At 45.4% G+C, this 23,385-nt stretch overlaps 1 protein-coding gene across 3 annotated transcripts in view; it reads right to left on the reverse strand.

Annotated features, from left to right (window-relative positions):
* The window catches only part of LOC144797569 (SLAM family member 9-like), a 782,823-nt gene that overhangs the window by 407,817 nt on the left and 351,621 nt on the right, over positions 1–23,385 (reverse strand). For all 3 annotated transcript variants that reach the window (XM_078668219.1, XM_078668220.1, XM_078668218.1), the window contains exon 3: positions 18,020–18,268. In XM_078668219.1, coding sequence (XP_078524345.1) covers positions 18,020–18,268 — 249 coding nt within the window. The remainder of the gene's footprint in view (positions 1–18,019; positions 18,269–23,385) is intronic.

The raw sequence follows: 23,385 nt of genomic DNA on the forward strand, positions 1-23,385 counted from the left end.
CTTTAATAATCATTCGTTAAAAACCTCATACATAAAAAAAATGTATACACTACACAATACATCAATATTTGTCATGAAAACATATATGAAAACACATTAAAAAGTGGCAATGACTAAAACTTTCGACACGTGTTTCGGCATATTCAACGCCTTCCTCAGGAGTAGCCACAACTTTATTTTAAAGTCTGGAAAGGGAACAGTTTTTTGCGATGAAAGCCTGAACCGTATTTCTGATTTATGGGATATAGAATCTGATACTCCTATTGTAGTTCAATACACTTTGATAGGATCATGATTGAAACGGAAAGATATATAATCACTTCCTTTATTTTCATGTTAAAAACGTCGATACTCTGATCAAACGTATTTACCCGAACAAACATATAAAAATAAGCATGGATGGCAGATTTGTATATTGGGTAGGGCGGCTTCTGTATGCAGAAGCTGCCTGCTTATTAAGGTACTGTGCTGAAAATGGCAACCAGCGTGGTGCATCTCAGGGTAATTAGGCCATGGGATACTACTTGCTGTCTCCAGAGTGACGCAGTCCCTAATGATCTGATGGTTCAACGTTAAGTCTAGATTAAGCCAGGTCTTGAGCCAACAGACCACTGGAGCCAACCTCATCAGATCTGACACATACCTTACCCCCAATTCTTTTTTTAATTTTTTTAGTTCAAATAGGTTTTTATTGGAAGTTTCAGTCGTAAATAAAATACACATAGTACAGACTTAAAAACATACAAAATTACAGAAGAACAGTACAGTACAATAAAGCGAAAAGGGGTAAAAAGCAATATACAATAGGTCACACAATAATACATTCATCCGTAGGCGGTGTATCCGGACAGTTTCATGTAAATTATATCACCAACGATATGTAGGTGGTACTCAGGATGTCAGGGTGAATCGAAGAATCATATTAGCTCCACACTTTTGGATTGTGATGGCGTTAAATGCATTGGAGCGGGGGGAGAGAGTATCTAAGGTGGTTTATGGGTGGTAAAATAACAGTCAAGGGTAGACCACATCTTTCTCATAAGGGGCGCCATGGTGATTGTTGGAGAGCTATGTTATCCGCTCCCCTGAGGCTAATTATCCAGTTGAGCCAGCATGCAAAGGTAGCTTTGCTAGAATCCTTCCAGTTACTGAGGACAATTTTAACAGCTGCAGTGAGCATGAGATCAAGTAGCGCCCTGTCATCGGCATAAAGGGAGGGTTCTAGGGTGAAACCAAAAGCTAGGTAAGGAAGTTCTCTGGATGGCGAGATGGGGAAAACTTTACTGATGAAGTCAAATACCTTGTCCCAAAATGGGGTAACACAGTCACAATGCAGAATAATGTGTGCGAGGTCGCCCTTCGCCCGTTTACAGTTCCAGTAGAATGCGTCTTGGCTAATGTTATGGGCATAAAGACGCGCAGGAGTCCAGAAGGTTTTGTGGAGGAACCAATATTTGGTCTGGGATAACGTCGGGCTAATTTTATGTCGCATGCATGATACCCAGGTATTGGCCCAGTCCGCTTCCGAAATCGGTCTAGAATGACATTTCAGACCAAAACTGAGTTAGTGGTGCGGTGAGATTGGCATGTTGGGGGCGAATAAGTTTGTAGAGATGTGACACTTGATGTCCAAGTCTGTTCAATTTACTGAGGTAAGATGGGAGGGAGGGTGGTATTAGGGAGAATTTCGCCTTAGAGAGTGCGGCTTTTATGTTTAGGAAGGTATAAAACTCTAGAGGTGCCAGGCCATAGGTAGTTTGCAATACTCTGAACGGGATAGAGTATGACCCCTCGAATAATTGGTGCGGGAAGAAGATACCTTTCTTAACCCACTGAGAATTATGCAGGTATTTGCCTTTGTGCTGTATGTATCGGTTGTTCCATAAAGACTCCCAACCCGAGTGGCATATGCTATGATCTAGAAATGTATCTATTTTAAGAAGAGCCGTTTTGTGTTACGAAAGATCGATTTCGAGTGGGCTAGTACATTTAAATTGAGTGAGAGGGCCGCAGCCGGGGTGATTCCGTCTAGGATCGCTTGTTCGACTTCCAGCCAAACTGGAGTGTAGTTTACTGCGGGGGCTAGCCAGTGGGCGCCTTGCTTTGCTAGGAAAGCGGTCTCATAGTGGCTAAAGTCCGGTAGGTTGACCCCTCCTAATGATTTGTCTAATCGTAATTTTTTAATGCTGATCCTCGCTTTTTTCCCTTTCCACAGGAAGTTGGCTATATATTGGTCCAATTTATGGAAGAAATCTTGGGTGAGTGTTAGAGGGAGCATTGAAATAAGGTAGTTTACCAGGGGGGAGATCCTCATTTTGATGGTTTCCAGTCTACCCCACCACGTGATGAAGCGAGGGGACCATCCATCTAGTTGGTTTTTTATTTTATTTAGGGTGGTCTTCTCATTCTGTAGAAGGGTTTCCATAAGGGAGTCCCCAAACTCTATCCCCAGATACTTTATAAACCCTGATTGCCAGCAGAGCCCAGAGTTCCCCAACACGTCCTTAGTGGCTACGATGTTTAGCGGTTTGACCTCCGATTTCTCCCGATTAAGTTTATACCCTGAATGGGTGGAATATGATTCAATGGATGACATCAAAGCAGAGATGGAAGGCTCCGGAGACTCAGTCACTATCAGGATATCATCCGCGTAAGCGGCTAGTTTAACACAAGTGTCCCCAAAGCTTACTTACTTGATATTGTCGTTCTTTTTAATGTTGGCGATGAGAGGCTCCATGGCCAGGAGGAAGAGTGATGGGGAGAGGGGACAGCCCTGTCTGGTCCCCTGTTCCAGGCCGAATGGATCTGACAGTGAGCCATTTATGGCAATGCAAGCGGATGGGGAGAGATACAAAGCCATGACCATGTCTATGAAGGTGTTACCTAATTTAAAGGTGGACATACAATGTTTAAGGAAGGGCCAAGAGACTCTGTCGAACGCCTTCTCTGCGTCCAAGGTAATCGCCACGGAGGGGGCATCAAACGCCTTGGCCTTTTCTATAACATAGAAAAACCAAAGGTGGTGATGGACGGAGCGTTGACAATACAAAGACTCACCCCCAATCAACTGATCAGGGTTTAAACCATCACCGTTCTTTAGCTCACTCCGCCACCCCAGTTCAGACGTTGCCATATGCAAATCATTCTGACCCTGTGCCTCATGGGAACAGTCCAGCCCGAACTGCCAAGCCACGTCTTCCCTGGACCGGAATCAAGCTTCCCAGGACCGGTTTCTGGCATTACAGCCATCTTCAGCCGGGCTTGCTTGACTCCATTGGCAAAGTGAGCAAGGGACTCACGTCTGAGCATACCCTGCCAACTTAGGGCAAACAAAGAAAAACCAAAGGTGGTGATGGACGGAGCGTTGACAATACAAACACTCACCCCCAGTCAACTGATCTGGGTTTAATCCATCACCGTTTGGCAGTTCGGGCTGGACTGTTCCCATAAGGCACAGGGTCAGACTGATTTGCATATAGCCATGTCTGAACTGGGGTGGCTGAGTGAACTAAAGAATGGTGATGGATTAAACCCAGATCAGTTGACTGGGGGTGAGTGTTTGATTTGTTCAAACGCTCCGTCCATCATCCCCTTTTGTATCGCTTTGTTCGCCCTAAGTGTGGCAGGGTATGCTCAGACGTGAGTCCCTTGTTCACTTGGCCACTGGATTCAAGATAGCCTGGCTGATGAGGATTATGAATCCGAAACCGGTCCCAGGATGCTTGTTTCCGGTCCAAGGAAGACATGGCTTGGCAGTTCGGGCTGGACTGTTCCCATAAGGCACAAGGTCAGACTGATTTGCATATAGCCATGTCTGAACTGGGGTGGCTGAGTGAACTAAAGAATGGTGATGATTTAAACCCAGATCAGTTGACTGGGGGTGAGTGTTTGATTTGTTCAAATGCTCCGTCCATCATCCCCTTTTGTATCGCTTTGTACGCCCTAAGTGTGGCAGGGTATGCTCAGACGTGAGTCCCTTGTTCACTTGGCCACTGGATTCAAGATAGCCTGGCTGATGAGGATTATGAATCCGAAACCGGTCCCAGGATGCTTGTTTCCGGTCCAAGGAAGACATGGCTTGGCAGTTGGGGCTGGACTGTTCCCATAAGGCACAGGGTCAGACTGATTTGCATATAGCCATGTCTGAACTGGGGTGGCTGAGTGAACTAAAGAATGGTGATGGATTAAACCCAGATCAGTTGACTGGGGGTGAGTGTTTGATTTGTTCAAACGCTCCGTCCATCATCCCCTTTTGTATCGCTTTGTTTGCCCTAAGTGTGGCAGGGTATGCTCAGACGTGAGTCCCTTGTTCACTTGGCCACTGGATTCAAGATAGCCTGGCTGATGAGGATTATGAATCCGAAACCGGTCCCAGGATGCTTGTGTCGGGTCCAAGGAAGACATGGCTTGGCAGTTCGGGCTGGACTGTTCCCATAAGGCACAGGGTCAGACTGATTTGCATATAGCCATGTCTGAACTGGGGTGGCTGAGTGAACTAAAGAATGGTGATGGATTAAACCCAGATCAGTTGACTGGGGGTGAGTGTTTGATTTGTTCAAACGCTCCGTCCATCATCCCCTTTTGTATCGCTTTGTTTGCCCTAAGTGTGGCAGGGTATGCTCAGACGTGAGTCCCTTGTTCACTTGGCCACTGGATTCAAGATAGCCTGGCTGATGAGGATTATGAATCCGAAACCGGTCCCAGGATGCTTGTGTCGGGTCCAAGGAAGACATGGCTTGGCAGTTCGGGCTGGACTGTTCCCATAAGGCACAGGGTCAGACTGATTTGCATATAGCCATGTCTGAACTGGGGTGGCTGAGTGAACTAAAGAATGGTGATGGATTAAACCCAGATCAGTTGACTGGGGGTGAGTGTTTGATTTGTTCAAACGCTCCGTCCATCATCCCCTTTTGTATCGCTTTGTTCGCCCTAAGTGTGGCAGGGTATGCTCAGACGTGAGTCCCTTGTTCACTTGGCCACTGGATTCAAGATAGCCTGGCTGATGAGGATTATGAATCCGAAACCGGTCCCAGGATGCTTGTTTCCGGTCCAAGGAAGACATGGCTTGGCAGTTGGGGCTGGACTGTTCCCATAAGGCACAGGGTCAGACTGATTTGCATATAGCCATGTCTGAACTGGGGTGGCTGAGTGAACTAAAGAATGGTGATGGATTAAACCCAGATCAGTTGACTGGGGGTGAGTGTTTGATTTGTTCAAACGCTCCGTCCATCATCCCCTTTTGTATCGCTTTGTTTGCCCTAAGTGTGGCAGGGTATGCTCAGACGTGAGTCCCTTGTTCACTTGGCCACTGGATTCAAGATAGCCTGGCTGATGAGGATTATGAATCCGAAACCGGTCCCAGGATGCTTGTGTCGGGTCCAAGGAAGACATGGCTTGGCAGTTCGGGCTGGACTGTTCCCATAAGGCACAGGGTCAGACTGATTTGCATATAGCCATGTCTGAACTGGGGTGGCTGAGTGAACTAAAGAATGGTGATGGATTAAACCCAGATCAGTTGACTGGGGGTGAGTGTTTGATTTGTTCAAACGCTCCGTCCATCATCCCCTTTTGTATCGCTTTGTTCGCCCTAAGGGTGGCAGGGTATGCTCAGACGTGAGTCCCTTGTTCACTTGGCCACTGGATTCAATATAGCCTGGCTGATGAGGATTATGAATCCGAAACCGGTCCCAGGATGCTTGTTTCCGGTCCAAGGAAGACATGGCTTGGCAGTTCGGGCTGGACTGTTCCCATAAGGCACAGTGTCAGACTGATTTGCATATAGCCATGTCTGAACTGGGGTGGCTGAGTGAACTAAAGAATGGTGATGGATTAAACCCAGATCAGTTGACTGGGGGTGAGTGTTTGATTTGTTCAAACGCTCCGTCCATCATCCCCTTTTGTATCGCTTTGTTCGCCCTAAGTGTGGCAGGGTATGCTCAGACGTGAGTCCCTTGTTCACTTGGCCACTGGATTCAAGATAGCCTGGCTGATGAGGATTATGAATCCGAAACCGGTCCCAGGATGCTTGTTTCCGGTCCAAGGAAGACATGGCTTGGCAGTTCGGGCTGGACTGTTCCCATAAGGCACAGGGTCAGACTGATTTGCATATAGCCATGTCTGAACTGGGCTGGCTGAGTGAACTAAAGAATGGTGATGGATTAAACCCAGATCAGTTGACTGGGGGTGAGTGTTTGATTTGTTCAAACGCTCCGTCCATCATCCCCTTTTGTATCGCTTTGTTTGCCCTAAGTGTAGCAGGGTATGCTCAGACGTGAGTCCCTTGTTCACTTGGCCACTGGATTCAAGATAGCCTGGCTGATGAGGATTATGAATCCGAAACCGGTCCCAGGATGCTTGTTTCCGGTCCAAGGAAGACATGGCTTGGCAGTTCGGGCTGGACTGTTCCCATAAGGCACAGGGTCAGACTGATTTGCATATAGCCATGTCTGAACTGGGGTGGCTGAGTGAACTAAAGAATGGTGATGGATTAAACCCAGATCAGTTGACTAGGGGTGAGTGTTTGATTTGTTCAAACGCTCCGTCCATCATCCCCTTTTGTATCACTTTTTTCTATAACATGGCAGAGAAGTCTCGTATTGTCATTAGACATACGATGCTTTAGGAACCCAACCTGTGATGTACTGATTAATTTAGGCAAGAACAAGTCCAGTCTGGACGCGAGGATTTTGGCGTAGAGTTTGCAGTCCAGGTTTATCAAGGATATCGGTCTATCATTTTTTGTTAGTAGCGGATCCTTCCCCTCTTTGGGAATGATAATAATGGTGGCCTCACTCATGGATTTCGTTACTCTTTTTTTTGAGGGAAAGGACTGGAACAATTTTAGAAGGGTTGGGCTTAATGCGGGTCCAAGTTCCTTATAGAAACCGGCAGAGAAGCCGTCAGGGCCTGGAGCTTCATTGCGTTTGAGGGTTTTAATGGAGTCCGTGACCTCTTGTAAGGAAAGTGGGGAATTCAGTTTCAGATTATCTGCTTTGTTGAGTTTTGGGAGGCCTAGGGAGCACAGGTATATAGAGCACGCTTGAGGATCAAAATCTAATTTATTCTTGTACAGGTCCTCGTAGAAGGACTTGAAGGTGTGTAGGATGTGGTTTTGTTTAGTTTGGATAGTGTTGTTTTGATCCTTGATTGAGGAAATGTTGAATTGTCTATTTTTGTGTTTTAGATTGGATGCTAGTAGTTTCCCCGCTTTGTTACCTTCACACATCTTCAAGGATTTTAATTTATTAACCCACACCCCCGCTCTTCTGCTCAGGATCGCGTTATATTCGTATTTCTTTTTAGTGTGGTCATTCAGAATCGAAGTATTATGGAGGTCCGCCGCATGGGATAATTCCAGGTTCTTAATGTCCCTTTCTAAAGTTACAAGCTCTAGATTCAGTGCCTTGTTAGTTTGCGCCCTAATACCAATAATCACCCCTCTTATAGTGGCTTTAAGTGCGTCCCAGACATTCGCTATGTCCGAGCCCGGAGTATCGTTTAATTCAAGGTAGTCCTGTATGGCCACTTCAATTTTTTTCTTGTTTTCTGGCTCTGTGAAAATGTCGTCATTGAAGCGCCACCTCTTTGGGGGAAGAATAGATCTGGAGCCTACTAGCTTAGCTTGGATGCTGGAGTGGTCTGATACGAGTTTGGGTGCAATGTTGGTTTCTTCAATAAGGTGAGTGAAGGGACTATTGATGAGGATATAATCGATCCTGGAGTAGGAGTTATGGGGAGTCGAGTAGAACGTGTAATCACGACCATCTGGGTGCTGTAGTCGCCAAGAGTCTTGTAGGTCAAATTTAGAGCAGAGGCATTTCAAACTATCGTGTGAGCGTGTAGGGTGGTAGATACAATGTGACTGGCGGTCCAATATCGGGTCAAGAGGCAGATTGAAGTCCCCCCAACCACAAGTAGTTCATCTTGGGGTACTGTTTCGAGTATGGGATAGAGGGAGTCCCAAAAGATCGGATCGTCACCATTTGGGCCATAAATATTCAGGACATGGATGTGATCATCGTTCTTTAGGAGGTGAGCCATGATTAACCTACCATCAGTGTCTTGAGTATGTGACACCATGGAGATATTGGATTTCTTTGCAATAAGTATAATGACCCCCCTCTTTTTGTGTACTGCTGAGGAGCATAGGGTGTGTGAAATCCAGTGTTGATTGATAAATTCGGCGTCTTCATTGGATAATTTGGTTTCCTGGAGTAGAAAAATGTCACCCTTGGCTTTGGCTAGATATTCTAGGACTTTCCTCCGTTTAACCGGATGGTTGAGCCCTTTGACGTTTAGGGAGACAATGTTAAGGCCTTCCGATATAACCTTGGTGTGGGTCATGAATCTGCAGGGTATCGCCCGTGGATCAATGAAGCTACTGTCGTGAGATTTCCTGTATGGGCGGTTTCTGGATCTTGAACTGGCCTAGCTCAGCGGTACGCTTGAATATGTCAGAAAAGGGCTGGATGTGCATGTGACAAATATTCAGCCGGTAGTATTTCTGTTTGTTAGATAACTGTACTGTTGAGCATGGAGAGACAACATAAAGAGCAAAACAAGAGTACAAAAGACATACTGAAACAATCCAAAAGATTTTCCCCCTCCCCCTCCCACCCCCTCTACCCGCACCCTCAATGTCCCAACCCTCCCCCCTCCCCTCCCCCCCAGAACTAGAACATAGGAGTAGCGACGGCAGTACCGTCCAAGCACAACGTAGGATGAGTCAAAAGTGTCATCATAGCAGGAGAGATCTTATAATAGCTAGTATTTACTAACAGGGTAAATCTAGGTTATGCAACACCATTAGAGAAAGTGGCTGATAATGCAGGAAATGGTCGGGGCTACCAGTTACAATAGTATACCGGGCTATATAACTATAGGAACTACAATAGAGCATGATGACTATGCAGGGCACATCGGTGTGAACAATACATATCAGAACCGAGATAACAGCAGAGTCAAAATGTAACAACATGACTCATGGAAAACTAACTAGTACATCGTAGTAGTGTATATCTTAAGCTAGTCTAAATGACTAGTACCATACAAACATTACAGATAACAAATAACCATAGTGTCAGTAGGCAAGTCTTTGGATCGTGGGACTTACAGATTCTTCAAGTATCAGTGCGAGTAGTCTAGTGACATGATGCTGGACCCAAAAAGTAGGTAAAAGAAGGGCCTACCTGTTGGCGAGGGTCAACTTGGGGACTGGAAGCCAGCTAGTTTAGCATGAGCACAAGCACGGACTTACAATTGGACGGGAAGTAAGCTGGCAAATGTAGGCATATTCAGGTAGTATAGAGAAAACGGGCATATACAAAGTGGATGTAGGACACAGGACAGAGGACAGCTCAGCCATGACCCGTGCTGGATTGATCAGATTCATGTCCGTCCGTCTTCCTCTTGTTAGATGCGAAGACAGATGAGTCCATTGCCTGTGTAGGTGAATCTTCCAGAAACAGCGCTAGCTCATTAGGATTGGAGAAGAAGCGAGGTTTGCCATTGGTGATGATTTTAAATTTCGCCGGACCTGCAAAGGAGAACTGTATACCTTTTGACCTCAGTTTTTCCCTTAGGGCTAGGAATACCTTTCTAACTTCCATCGTGTCCTTCGAGTAGTCTTGAGTGAAGGTGATTTTGTGGCCTCCCCAAGTGACGGAATGGTTACGCCTGTCAAAGTGTTGGATAGCTTCAGTGTGCTGGAATCGCAGCAGTTTACAGATCAGCGGACGAGGGCCCTTGTATCCATGAGGGATGAAGGTTGGGACTCTGTGTGCTCGGTCAAGCTCCCATTCACGGGTAAATGAGATGCCCATCACTGAGGGAATCCAAGCCACCAGGAATGCTACGCAGGATTCAGCATCCTTCTCCGCATTCTCAGGAACTCCAAAGATGCGTATGTTACCCCTCCTATTTCTGTCTTCCAATTCCGCATTTTGGCGTCTGAGGGATTCGGTCGATCTTTGAAGCTGGGAGATATTTTTGGCCGAGAGGTTGGATTTGTCTTCAACATCGCTTATCCTTTGCTCCGCTTTGTCTAAGCTCTTGTGGACCGAGTTCATGTCCGCCCTTATCGCCGTACGTTCCAGCTGCATAGCATCAGTATTGGATTTTGTTGATTTTGCTAGATCATGTACCTCCGCCAGCTTTTTTAGGATCACATCCAGGGCACTATTAAGGTCTGCTTTAGCCTTGATGGGCGAGTCAGAAATGTACGATTCCGGTTTCACTTTCTTGGTGTTCTTCTTATCAATCCCCTCCGCTATTTTGTTGGTTTTCCGTAGCGGGCTAGTGATGAGGCGGGAGTTATCCAGTTTGGCGTAAGAGTTAGGACCAAGAAGATGTTTGGGCCAAGGTCGAGGAAGTGTTTAATCACTGTCCTGAATGATTGAGCAGAAGTGGATTGCGTCTTGTAATTTTGAGGCACCACGTGGTATCTGAGTGAGCAGTGTGGTTGCGGGGTAGGTGCCCTTCTAACTCTCCGTAACTCTGCAGGTGTGGTGGTGGTGCCGATCGAGGTGTTGCCACTTTAACTCAGGAACCCCCTCTTGTAATCTTGTGGTGGCAGAGTAGTGGCTGGACGGAGAGGCGAGGGACACACACGAAGACCAGTTGGATCAGGACTGGCAATGGAGCTCTTTGCGCAAGGAATAGGGTCACTAGACTACGATTACAGCAAGTATGGGGATATTAGTTATCCTTCTGTTGAAATCTGTGAACTGAGCGGCATTGGGATCAGCATTGGTGGTCTTGGTGGCTGAATTTGGCTGTATTCAAGCTTTCAGGTGTATCTGGGCATGGATGGCGCTCTCAAGCTGCAAATCGCGCCTTTCGCGCTAGAAATTCGATTTTCCCGCCGCCATCTTAGGGTCAGGCAAGTCCCCCTGGGAGGTCCGGTTGCTGGTGGGCTGTGGATCGCACAGGGATTGCTTTTGCTCTTTGGACGCAGGGTTGTGGGCGCATCTCAGAGTGGCTTTAGAGCGGTGAGGCCGGGTGTGTACATGTGCGCTGCTAGAGGCCCCCAGGACATCGTTATCGCGCACCGGCACGAAGGCGGTCCGCCATTACAAGAACAGGCATTGCGGTGAGCGAACGCGGGAGCCGGTGAAAGCTTCAAAGACTGATTCTGTGTGCGGTCGGGCACTAGCGATGGACTGTAAAGCACTCGGCTCACCTCAGAGGCTTCATTGGCAGGTGGGTGAAGTCCTCAGCCGAAGGGTAGTGCAAGGGGAGTCGAACACGGGAACCCTTCGCATTGACCAGGCGCTGGCCGGCGCAGAGGCACGGGCGCTGAATGGGGCACTTATCCGGTGATTTTGAATAAGATCTTGTCATCGAGTGTGCTCCATGATGACAGGAGCCGGGATCCAGTGCCCAGTAGTTTGATGGTTCGAGGATTCTCTCCTAGGGCGAAAAGGTCGCTCTCCTACGTGGGCAGGGATAAGGTTAGGCGGCCATTACCACCGCCGTCCAAGCCACGCCCCCCTTACCCCAATTCTTGATAGATAACAAAGATTGAGGTTGATTGGGGGTCTGACAAAAGGGTACACAAAAATATTTTTTCAGCTTTCTGAACCCCCTCCATATACTTCTAGCCCCAGATGGCCGAGCCATACAAAGCAATATCCAGGCACTTGGAGCTATAGATATTAAGCATAGCTTCAATGAGCCTGGCCCCCAAATGCTTTGCAAAACCATGAACAGCCGCCGTTGACCTAGCCATCGCACCTATTTTGATTTTCTGCTGGGGGACCCACGACACTCTCTCATCGAATAATACCCTCAGGTAGGTAAAAGAAGACACCCGGGACACCTCTGCACCAGCACAATAAAAGGATTTTATTTTTCTGGCCCATAGTCATAATCAATGTTCCCTCTAATTATTTTCCTCTGTGTGCGGCAGAGTAAGGTCTCTGTGCGCTGTAGCCAAGGCTATGTGCGCCATGAACCTGACCGTGTAGACCAGGGCATTGAGTGGAATGAAAATACTTGCGCTGTTACTTTTATGGCCGCGTGGTGCTTGTTTTGCCTTGTGACTTATAAATACTTTGACCAGAGCACCCTCAGTGGCACTAATGGACACGAATAGATAGTTTAGAAGTTATTGTGCAATATCTGTAGCCAAACACTTTGTTTCTGATATAATTTACTGCACTAACTGTGCCGCACAATATATTCATTTTTAGGTGGTAACAACAGATCTCCTTAGAGGATATGTAAATTCGATACAATTCTATTTTAGCATATAATGCTACAGATTTGCCCCGATCTTACTTCATCCCAGTCCAAAGAGACCAGCCACCTGACCCAAGCCCTGCCTACCTCTCAGCACAACAAGCCCAGCCATAATAGTGTGCTCGGGCTCTGCCTGGTTTCACCTTCTTACTAACAGAATAGTGTGGATGCTAACTAACGAGAGGAGTGAAAATGGGAGACTCGCTGACTCTCTGCTCATCCTGATAGTGCCCGTACTCGGCGGTTCCTTGTCCTCCAGTTTGTAGTCTCAGAATTTGGAGTAAAACTGCACCCTATTTTCCTTTGCCAAGTGGTAGTTTCTCAAGTCCTGTGTGATGTCCATAATGAGATTGAGGACGGCGCTGTCTCAGAGCTCGACCGGCTCAGTTCTCTCTTTGCAGCCTCCAGCCGTCAGCATGCAGAGCAGCAGCGCCATCTGCAAGGGGCTCCTCGGATGGCTCATGGCGGTCAGGCAGTTGGGGACAGCCTCCGACAGCTCCGGCTCCCGCTGCGAGACATGTTCACGGGAGGAAAACTGCAAGACCCTTGTCAAAAAATATGCAAACATCACCCACGCACTTTCTCTGCATTTCTCATGTATGAAGAACGGCTGTACGCACATAGAATTCAGCTGGATGCACTCTGCAGGGCAGACAGGCTCTGCTTAAATATTGTTCTAAACACATTTACTGAGCATTTGAACACTTCCCTTTTTGTCAATACATTCTTCCATTGACTGTATACAAACCCCCGTCCCATCCGCCCATCCATCCCCAAGCCATCCATCCATCCAACCCATAGTGTCAGTCATCTAGCATCCAAGTAAACTAAATCCATCCATCCATTCATCATCAACATATCTTACATACACGCTATCCACACACTCAACCCATCCAGCTACCCCTTAAGCCCATCCATCCAACCCATAGTCACTCATCTAGCATCCAAGTAAAATAAATCCATCCATCCATCCATTCATCCATCCACATAAACTTACATCCACCGTATCTACACACTCATACCCATCCAGCTACCCCTTAAGCTCATCCATATTTACATACAGCTCATTCACCCACTCAAACCCATCCAGCTCCCAAACCCATAACCTGTCCATCTAGAGTCCATCCATCCATCAGCACATCTCAAATTTAAATAAATCTATCTATCTATCTGTCTATCTATCTCTCTCTGTCTGTCTGTCTGTCTGTACGTCTGTCAGTCTAGCAGAGAGAATGCAGTCAAATATGTGTGTTCAGACCATCTACTTCTGCCAATGTGGGTACCTTCTGTATATTTTCTCTATCCTTCCCTCCCCTTTGTCTTTTAGGCAGCATGTCTATCTTTTTAACTAGATATTGTCATTCAACCTGTACATAAACTATACACAAGCTGTATGCATTTATATTTTTCTTTAAACTTTTTCTGTATTTGCCAGTGTATGTTTTTTTATCTCTGTCTATCCAGTTACCTCGGTGTACAACTGTTTGTCAGTCAGTTCATCTTTAAGTGTGTTGTCTTTATTTGTCTTCCGGGCTTTTGTCCCTGCTGGCTTCTCTGTGCCTGTGTATTAATGCTATGTGTACGTCCCTTTCTCTCTCATTTTCTGTTCCTGCCTCCTTGCATCGTGGCCGCCTGTCTCCTAGGAATGTCTGTCTAATCTACCTTCGTACTTAGGAAACTTTCCGCTGCTCTGGTTGTCTGTGTGTATGTCCGTCTGACCGGGGGTCTGCCTGTCTAGCCAAATAGTGTAAAAGTGATTGCTGCATGCGTGCCACTACCCTAAACAGTTTCAAGTATTTCAAATACTGGAGCAGGAACCTGCACATAGTCTTATAAGTAAGCAGAAGTTTGACATCAAATAGATAGCACCCCACCCCCACGCCCCCTATGATGATTTACCTGCTTTTGACAAGACTTCCAGGTGAGCCTTCCTTTCCTGAATTTGATGCCTCTTCCGTGAAAGATTAAGCACCAGAGGAGGCAGCAGCCCCTACCTTTTATCATAAAAGTTTGCAGACAGTGCTTTGAAGGGAACTATAGAAGTGCAGGGACTTACTATTTAGAGTACCTGCTTGCTCCTGAGGGGTGCCAGTAATCCCCAATTAAATGTATTGCAGCACTTCTGAAAAGTGCCGGTATTCAAATTAAATAAAAAAGATCAGGTACTTGGCACCGGACAGTACTGCCCATTTAAAGCTCTGGTTTAGGACTCCAAGAGCAAGCCAAACATGCTCAGTTTGCCAATGCTTGTTTCATGGACAGTCCCAACTTGGGGCAAAATATTTCCATTTTATTTGTCATGGCCTGATATGCTACTATACTTCACCCTATCCACATTAATGTCACTTGTTTAAACACAATATCTGCGTGTTTTCTTTCCCTAAAATTGCCTCTGCAACTTTATTCTGAAAGTGGACAAACGAGATGGCATGCAGGCTGCGTGTGTGTGAGTCACAAGAACAGCTTGACTCTGTTTTTTTATCTGCGTGGCTAGACCTGGCAGATTTATTTATCAATTGAGCAGGCAACACCATCACCGCTCCCGGCTACCTCTTATATAGCATAGAATTCTCCTGAGGTGGCTCAATATGATATTATCAACATCCAAGTGGGTGGAAAACAATAAAAAAAAGTCAACTTGGCAACCTTTGGCGAGCGTGTGCTGTTGAAGCGCTCCACCCAGTTGTGGTACCAGGAGGGCTTGGCAGGCACTTATTACTCTTTGTAGATGACGAAGCCGCAGACGTCCCAAGTGGGAAACCCCCGGAGTTCCACCAGTGACATGTTACGAGTCACCCGAGTCGCCCAGCGCCCGTCCCAGCCATTGTGAACATATTCCTGTTAATAGCAGCGCATGACGGGCGCTGCGATTAACAGGAATCCTTTCACAAAGGCCCACAATCAGCACCCAGTCGCGCTGTATTTAAAAAGGAAATTAAGCAAGTCTGAAAGCACGACATGTGCTTTACACGTCGTGCTTTCAGACTTGCTTAATTTCTTTTCTAAATACAGCGCCGATGGTAAAAACACTATTCAGATTTCTTCCTCCTCTTTTTCAAAAGTTATGTAACAACACTTCAGATAATTAATAAATGCATATTGTACCTCTATGTTAGAAACCATGATGTGTGCAAGCATGGCTGCAGCTCTTTCTGTACAGATGCTGGCTATTAACTTTTACAGCAAAATCTCTTTTTTTTAAAGCTAAACAGCCGTGGGCCCCACACGAGAAAACTTTATTACATGTTAAGCAATTTGCATGCTTGTAGACAAATGTAGCGGTGAACCCTGGTACACAGCTGATGGGAGGGGCAAGACTATCTGAATGTGCCAATAGACGAAAAATTGCCTCGAGTTGCACGTTCAAGTAGTCTTTTTTTTCCTGTAGTCTGCTGTGTGCCGGTATTCAGTGTTATATGCAAAACATGTAAATGGCTGATTATGCTAACAACCATCAGCACGAATTAAGTACTGTGAGTGGAGTAATCTGAACAGAAATACAACAGTGATGCTAAAACCATGTCAGCCCTACTGATGCTAGAGGGGTACTATTTAACAGGTACAAAGAGAAAAATATGAGGCACACAATATATATGTGGGTATGGAAGTGATGCCACAGTAATGTGTGTAGAAGTTAGCTCAGTAGATTAATGCACCCATTGTTGCTGGCTTAGTGCAACCGGAAGAGCACAGGGTTGGATTCCAACAGATGCACTCAGCTGTTCATCCTTCCTTCTGTTATTAGCACCTTGAGGTTGGTGCAAGCTGCAGTGACCTCCCAACGGGAGCCCCGGCACTTATTTTTTTACAAATTGAGCACTGAGTAAAGCGAGGCTGCACGCAGATTGAGTGCTTGTATTTAAATATCCATGTTAATCGCAGCCCCTCTAACATGGATATTTAAACAAAAGCACTCAATCTGCGCCCAGCCTCGCTTTACTACCAAACCATTACAGCAATCTGCAAACTGGGTAGATGAGCCTAAAAAACACACGCTGTGTTTTGAAACTTGCTGTATTGTTCTGATAGTAACGCGAGGCTGCAGGGGAGATTGAGTGCTTTTGTTTAAATATCCATGTTAATCGCTGCTCGTGAAGGGGCTGCAATTAACATGGATATCTAAATAAAACCAGACAACCTCCCTTTCAGCCTCGCGTTACTAAGCAAACATTACATCAAACAGTGTGTGCGCTTCAGGACAATAGAAAAAGCACACGCAAGTGGCCACATTAAAACACTTACCTCCGCAATATGGACATGCCCGTTTTTCGCGCCGCGCGCCTTTTAAAAGCGGCGGCGGCGCGAATACTCTCGTGGGATGTGCCCTCTGTGCGCGCTCCACACATGGCACTGCGCGCTCGGGGGACGGGTAGTGCGCGGCCGCGCGGCCGCGTGGCTTATTGGGAACAGTGGTCATAATATGTGATTTACCTATATTGATTACTAAGTCTAAAGACTTCATGTAGGACCCAAAGGCATCCAATAATCTCTGGAGACCTAAAGCTGTGCGGGTTAATAAAACAGCATCGTCCGCATACAGAAGAAAGGGGATAACCCTTACCCCTGCTCGTGGAATATCTGAACTCTAGGGAGATGCATCACGTTGTAAAGCCCTGCGTGACATTATACCTGAATCAGGTATAATGTATGCAGGGTAGGCATTCCCACGCTGGAAAGCCTTGTAAAACTGACGCAATGAAATCAACACGATTTCGCTGTGTGACTTTTAGGGCGCCACTGAGTCAAAACCTGGCTCCTGCTTGAAGCAGGCGTAAGGCGTGACGCAGTGTATTGGGAATAGACCGCAACACGCATTGCTGGAGTTGGGTCATGCTTGCGAAACTACTCCAGCAATGCGTGGCTTTTCCACCAAAAGATGCGTCAGAATTTTTGACGCATCTGTCAATCCTTGCGCCATAGGCATATATGGTTGCGCAAGGGTTTTTCACGCAGGCGCAGAGAAACTGACGCATCTATACAGATGCTTCAATTTCTTGTAAATATGACCCGGGGTCTTAGGAATGACTGCTTCTTTAACACGCATGCCTTTACCATGCATGCCTTTACAACAAATGTTGTTGTAAAGGCATGATTGGTAAAGGTATATGTGTGGTAAAGATCGCACCCTAGCCCCCCCGCCCTGAACTTTAAAACACGGCCCCCAGCTCTGCAATCTACCCAGCACAGCCCTAAAAACTACCCCAAGCCCTACCCTGAGACCTCAAATCCAGCCCCCAGCCCAAAAAACTACCATGACCTCAGGCCTCCCGCCCTGAGCCCTAAAGCTCAGCCCCAGCCCTAAAAATTACCCCAACCCCAGCCCCTCACCCTGGCTCCAAAAACTGGTCCCTAGCCCTAAAATCTACCCCCGCCCCTGACCCAGCCCTATTTACCATGCCGCATCCCAGTCCTTCATGTCCCAATCCTTCCTGCTCCTCTTTCCGCCCATCCACTCTGCATCTAGAGCGCTGACTACCTTAATCAAGCATATGCATGGTTAAGGCAAGCGTTGTTCCACTTGCGTTGAAACTGCATGCGTGGTTAAGCCTGCCTTGTAAATGCCATTTTACAGTCTTATCAGACTTTTTGGACTACTTCCTCCCTTTTATATCTTGTGCTGCCTTGCACGTTTCAGCTGCCTGCGTGTATCTATCTTTTTACTGTTATCCTGCACAAACCCAGAACTAGGTCTCAAATGTAGAATTACATATAAGCATAGCCCCAAAAATCTGCTCATCAGTAAATAGACTCTAAAGGCCATTTTAAGTCGAATATTTACCTTGAATAGTTTCTTTCCAGGGAATGACACATGTTTCAGAATTACTGCCAGGGTTTTTCACTTGACAACAGACTTCCTGGTTGCTGTCTTGGTCATTGAAAGTGAAATTGACAATAGGTTCTATGCTGGTTTCCTCTTTTCCTTTTCTCCATCTATAAGTCACATTATTTCCATCCTTTTCAGTGCAATTCAAAATGATGTTGCAGGTTTCGTTGCCAGCGCTGATGTTAACTTGTGCCGTCACACGATCTAAGGTGGAACATGAAATTAACGCAACATGAATTTCACAGGTGTACGGTAAAAAATATACATATGTTTTTTAATATATCATTACTGGCCCTGAGCCAATGCATTTTCTTCGATGAAGCTCCCAACATTTCAATGTTCTAATACTTATTTGTTTGTATTTTCAGATCCCCGATGGATTCGGGGCGATTTATAAACACATCGAGACAATCTTGTCTGAGGCAGTGATACGTGAGTCATAGCAGAAGAAACATTATTAACAATAATCATCAAGGTTGAACATAATCCCACATTTTGCATATGATAAATAATGCAGAACATTGAGAAATGAGTACAAATATATATATATTTGTTTAATATAAAGGCAATTGTCATCTTTATCATTTATTTTTTCTTTCTTTTCCTGACTTAATAGAGGAAATGCTTTAAAAACGACATACCTGGAAATTAGTAGAAATCAGAGGGCACTGTCTTGGGTGATGGGATACATACTCTCCTGTAATAAAAGCTTCACTTATTTGCTGCCGACGCATATGTGCAGGATTCTAGGTCCAAATTACAAGTTACCCATTCTCTTTCTAAGTGCACAAACCCATGTTTGTGCAGGCATCATAATCATAAATTTCACAACTTTCCCCAGGTGATTTTCAGCAGGTCAAACCTTCTGAAATGTACTCGTTTGTGAATAGGGAGTGGGAAATGGCTGGTGAATTTTTGATATATGCCGATGATCCTTCTTCAGGCACCAAAATCAGCATATTAGACTCCATTTTAAAGGGTACAACTTGCAATAGATGATAATGATTATCAGTTTTTTAAGGTATAATAATTGTCGGATCTCCATCAGAACCACTCATACTGAGAGTTTTAGGGTCTCCTTTAAAGTTGGGAAGATGAGTACTCTGTCTGCGAGAGCAACTCTCAAGCTTTCAACATGGCTTGTTTGCAAACAGTTTCAAAGCAAGATGCCAGCCACAGATTCAGTGGAAATACTTTTATGATTCACATTCCTCAGGAAGTAGGGTCCTAGACAATTTTAGTAATACAGGGATGGAACCATGCCATCTTCCCACTGGACTCTAATAGGCACTTTTTGATGCAAAGGCTTTACACTAACTCGGGCTGTCCACAGCATGTCTGGATGGGTCGGTTTTCTGCCAGTTTTTCAAAATAATCACATATGGGAAATATGCATGCAATAATTCTCAGGGGATCTAATTTATGTAACTAGTGGTTAGTCTAACGTTCTGGAAGAGATGGTCTCCGGCCTTGGTCTCATTTGTCGGATGACTATTATCTTTGTGTCAAGATTTAAGGAATAAGTCAACATTGTTTGGCATCATAAGGGCTTGAGTAAGTTGAAAATGGATATTACACTTAAAGTTATTGTGAACAGGAGCCCCCAAAATATGTCTTTCTCTGGGTCCCAACCAACATTAAAACTAGACTAGCAGCCTCATATTTAGCTGATACCAGGAATAAAGGGAAGTAACGCCCTATTACTCACTGGTAATCTTCAGTACTCTTAGCCCCGTTGTCCTCGTCCTATTCCTTACTTATGGAGATAACTAACTCCCTGACAGAAAAAAGAACAGAGGAACGCTGGGACCCCTACAACAGCCCCCTCCCACTGGGAGTACTTGACCAGTACTAACTCGCTACTACCAAGCAAACAACAGGAAGGTAGGCCGTCCGGGAGGGAGGGTCGTAAGGAATGGGACCAAGACTATGGGACCAGGAGTAATGAAGATTACTAGTAAGCAATAGGGCATTACCTCCAGGTCCCTCCAGTCCTCGCCCCATTCCTTACTTATGGGGCATACAAAACCAGAAACCCAGCCTTCTGAACCCCCAAAGAACCCTCAGGACACCACACTGAAAAGTAGCATCCCAAGCACGACAAACCAGGGAAAAACAGGCAGGAGCACAAAGCCAGTAACGCACCCAACCAACCCAAAGGGTCGCACCAACAAGAACAAACAGGAGATGACCAAAGGGAAAGAAAAGAAGCAAGCCCAAGGCGCTGCCATCCAGAGGACAGACAACCCACACCAGGAACACCCCCAATACAACAAAGGAGGAGGAGCACCCATCAAGGAAGCAAGTAAGTAAGTAAGTACATTTTACTATGCTTGATTATTAAAACCATTGCATACATTAATACATTTAAAATATGTTATCTAGCTCTTATATAATAAAAGGCACTGTTAAAAAGACCTAACGTTTTTTACGACAGTAAATAAATAAGAATAAAAGGTCATTAAGGGGTGAACTCGAGTAGTTAAAAGTTTCTGCACAGTGCTCTTATAATTTTGTAAAGTTTGTTCCAAACAGTGTCTATTCCGATGAAAGTTAGTTCTTAGTCAGTACGGGTAAACTTTTCAATCTTTTTGCGGTTATATCAAAAAATGTTGTTAGCCGGCAGTTTAGCTGTACTATCTCTGAATTGAAGCACAGCATTACAGCTTGTCTGCAGGACCTTACTCTGTGCTGTCTGAACATTGGTTTTAGCAAGGGTATCCTTATGTCTCTTAGGATGTTACAGATACATATAAAGTGGATAATGTCCTCGACACCACGGCCACATAAATGGCAGGGCTGCTCTTCTCCACTTCTCTCCCAAGGAGGTAGGAACTGGTTGAAAGGACCAACCCCCATGTGGAGTTTTAGTAATTTTTCCTTGGTGGTGATTTTTATTCCCGTTTTCAAGTAGGATTGGGGTTTAAGAGCGTTGTACGTGTTCAGTTCCACCCAGCCGTGAGCTCATTTGGCTAATGCTTTTTTATCCCCAATGGCAGATATTAGATGAGTTACCTTTGTTACAACTTGTTTAAAAGAGAAATGATTCTTTGAAATGTTCCACGGGTCTGTCAAGCCTAAGAGTTAGATGGATTTCTGCAGATATTCACTAGCTGCGTTTTTTCGGGGTGATTCAGTTCCATCCAGAGTTGGTTGTTCAGGCATCCTTCCTCGTCGCCTTTGATTTTTTGCCAGCATTACACGTATGCTCCCCTTCTTTCTATTGACTGTTTCTGGAGCCCACATTCCAAACGTATATGGGCTGGGGAAGTGTGTCTAGGGAGTTGGAGGATCGCTCAATAAGAATTAGTTAGCAAATTGTCAAGGATTGTTGCGTCTTTTCCTTTTATTGATTCGCTCCCATATATTAATGTGGGCTGAAGTTTAGCTCACAGGACCCTTAGCAGAGGGTCAAGCACCAGGTCCGGCAGCAACTTCTTCAGTGGTTTTATGGCTAGGTAGATCATTACCCCCTTTCTACGCAAAGATTCCATTTGTGGTTTGAACAAGTTGTTTTGATCTAGGAGTATCCCCAAATACTTATGGCTTGCGGCTTGAGCTAAATGTTGGCCATGCAGGAACCAATCATGGGGTTTCTTCTTGTGGTAGTTTACAGCCATGATTTATGTTTTATTGAAGTGTATGTTTAATGTGTTTAGTTGTGAAAATCTGTGAGTTGCCTTCAGGAGGTGTTGGAGTCCAATAGGCGTCCGGCATATCAAAACTAGATGATTGGCGTATAACAAGTTTGACAATGACAAGTTTCCAAGTTTTGGTGCATGGGCTATACATCTGTCCAGTTCCTTCAGGATATCCGCTAAGAAAAGGTTGAAGAGCAATGGGACTAGGACGCACCCTATGTTTTAGCCCTTTTTAGGTGGGTATTGCTTTGATATGTATGAACCCGCGCCTCACTTCATACTGACCCATGTGTTAGTGTGGAGATTCCTGAGTTGGTCTAAGAGAGAGGGAGCTATGCCCCAGCCATCCAATTTTTGCCAGAGTTTTGTTCGGTCAAGGTGTCAAACGGAGCTGTAAAGTCTATGAAGTAGAGAAACATGGGGCATTTTCCCTGTTTAGCTGCACCCATGAGCAAAGTCAGTGCCATAATGTTTGTTATTGTGCCTTGCCCTTGCCGGAACCCTGTTTGTGTTGGCGGGATTATTTGATTCCCAGAAGCCCAAGTGGTAAGGTCGTTTAAGATGAGCCCCGCATAATATTTAGCCTCAATGTCTATGAGGGCTATCAGGTGATAATTTTTCGGCGTGGACCTATAACCGTGTTTGTAAATTGGGCTTATGATTGAGCCTTTCCTTTACTTAGGATTTGTGGTCGTTCTGAATGTGTGTTTAAAAACTGGTGCTAATGCATTGCTCCAAAATTCTAGGTCGTGTTTGAACAGCATTGGCGGGATGCCGTTGGGGCCAGGTGCTACCGCCGGTCTACGCCGTGCTATTTGTCTCTTAATTTGTGGTACTACACGGCTGTTATGCTCCTCCCTCGTTCTGAGTATGCTGTTTTGTGCTGATGTTGGTTCCCTCTCCCGTTGCTGTTGAATTAGCTATGTGCTGTCCCTTTCCACTGAAAGGGCTGGGCTTTGATATATTACTTCCTTTGCAGGCCTGCTAGAGCTATCGATTCCCAACTGCTGTTTGCTCTGTTTCTTGAAAGTGGTTAAAAAGAAAGTCTACCCAGGCTGCTTCAGTAATGTGGGAGTTGATGCTGAGATGGTTTGGCCGCTGTAGTCTGTTAACAGATTGACAAAACTTGGGGCTATTTTTCTGCTTTGCGTCAAAAATAAGTTTGGCCTAAATTCATTGTTCTTAATTCTTTTATTGCCCCATCTTATTTGTTTGAGAAGAGCCTTCGATTCGCAAAGGGAGTGCTGAAGACTCTGGTTTCCCGGTGATCTTCGGAGTGTCCTTAGGGTATAATTTATCATTTGTTTCAGTTTCTTTGAGACTGGGCTTCTTATGTTCGTCGTTGGCAGGACTATTCTGTTCTTCTGTTTCAGACCCGTTTTGGTTGTTATTTTTTCGCCGAGGGATATGGTAAATTTCTCCCAGCTTTCCAGTGGCTCAATTCGGTTATCCTGTGATTGGTTGAGTAGTTCTTTGGCTGTGATTGATACCGCTTCTATATTTATTGAATTACACCTTATTTGTTTGAGGTTTGTTGTTTCGTCCGAGACAATGGTTTTATCGGCCCCCAGTAGAAAAATTGAGTTTGCTTGAAGTTTCAATGCTTGTGGCATATGGTCGCTGTATTCGTTATTGCCTACTTGGAAAAAGGCTATTTTGTTGAACAAGGTTAAAGTCACA

Source organism: Lissotriton helveticus, chromosome 12 (genome assembly GCF_964261635.1).
Source record: "Lissotriton helveticus chromosome 12, aLisHel1.1, whole genome shotgun sequence".
Classification (NCBI taxonomy): Eukaryota; Metazoa; Chordata; class Amphibia; order Caudata; family Salamandridae; genus Lissotriton; species Lissotriton helveticus.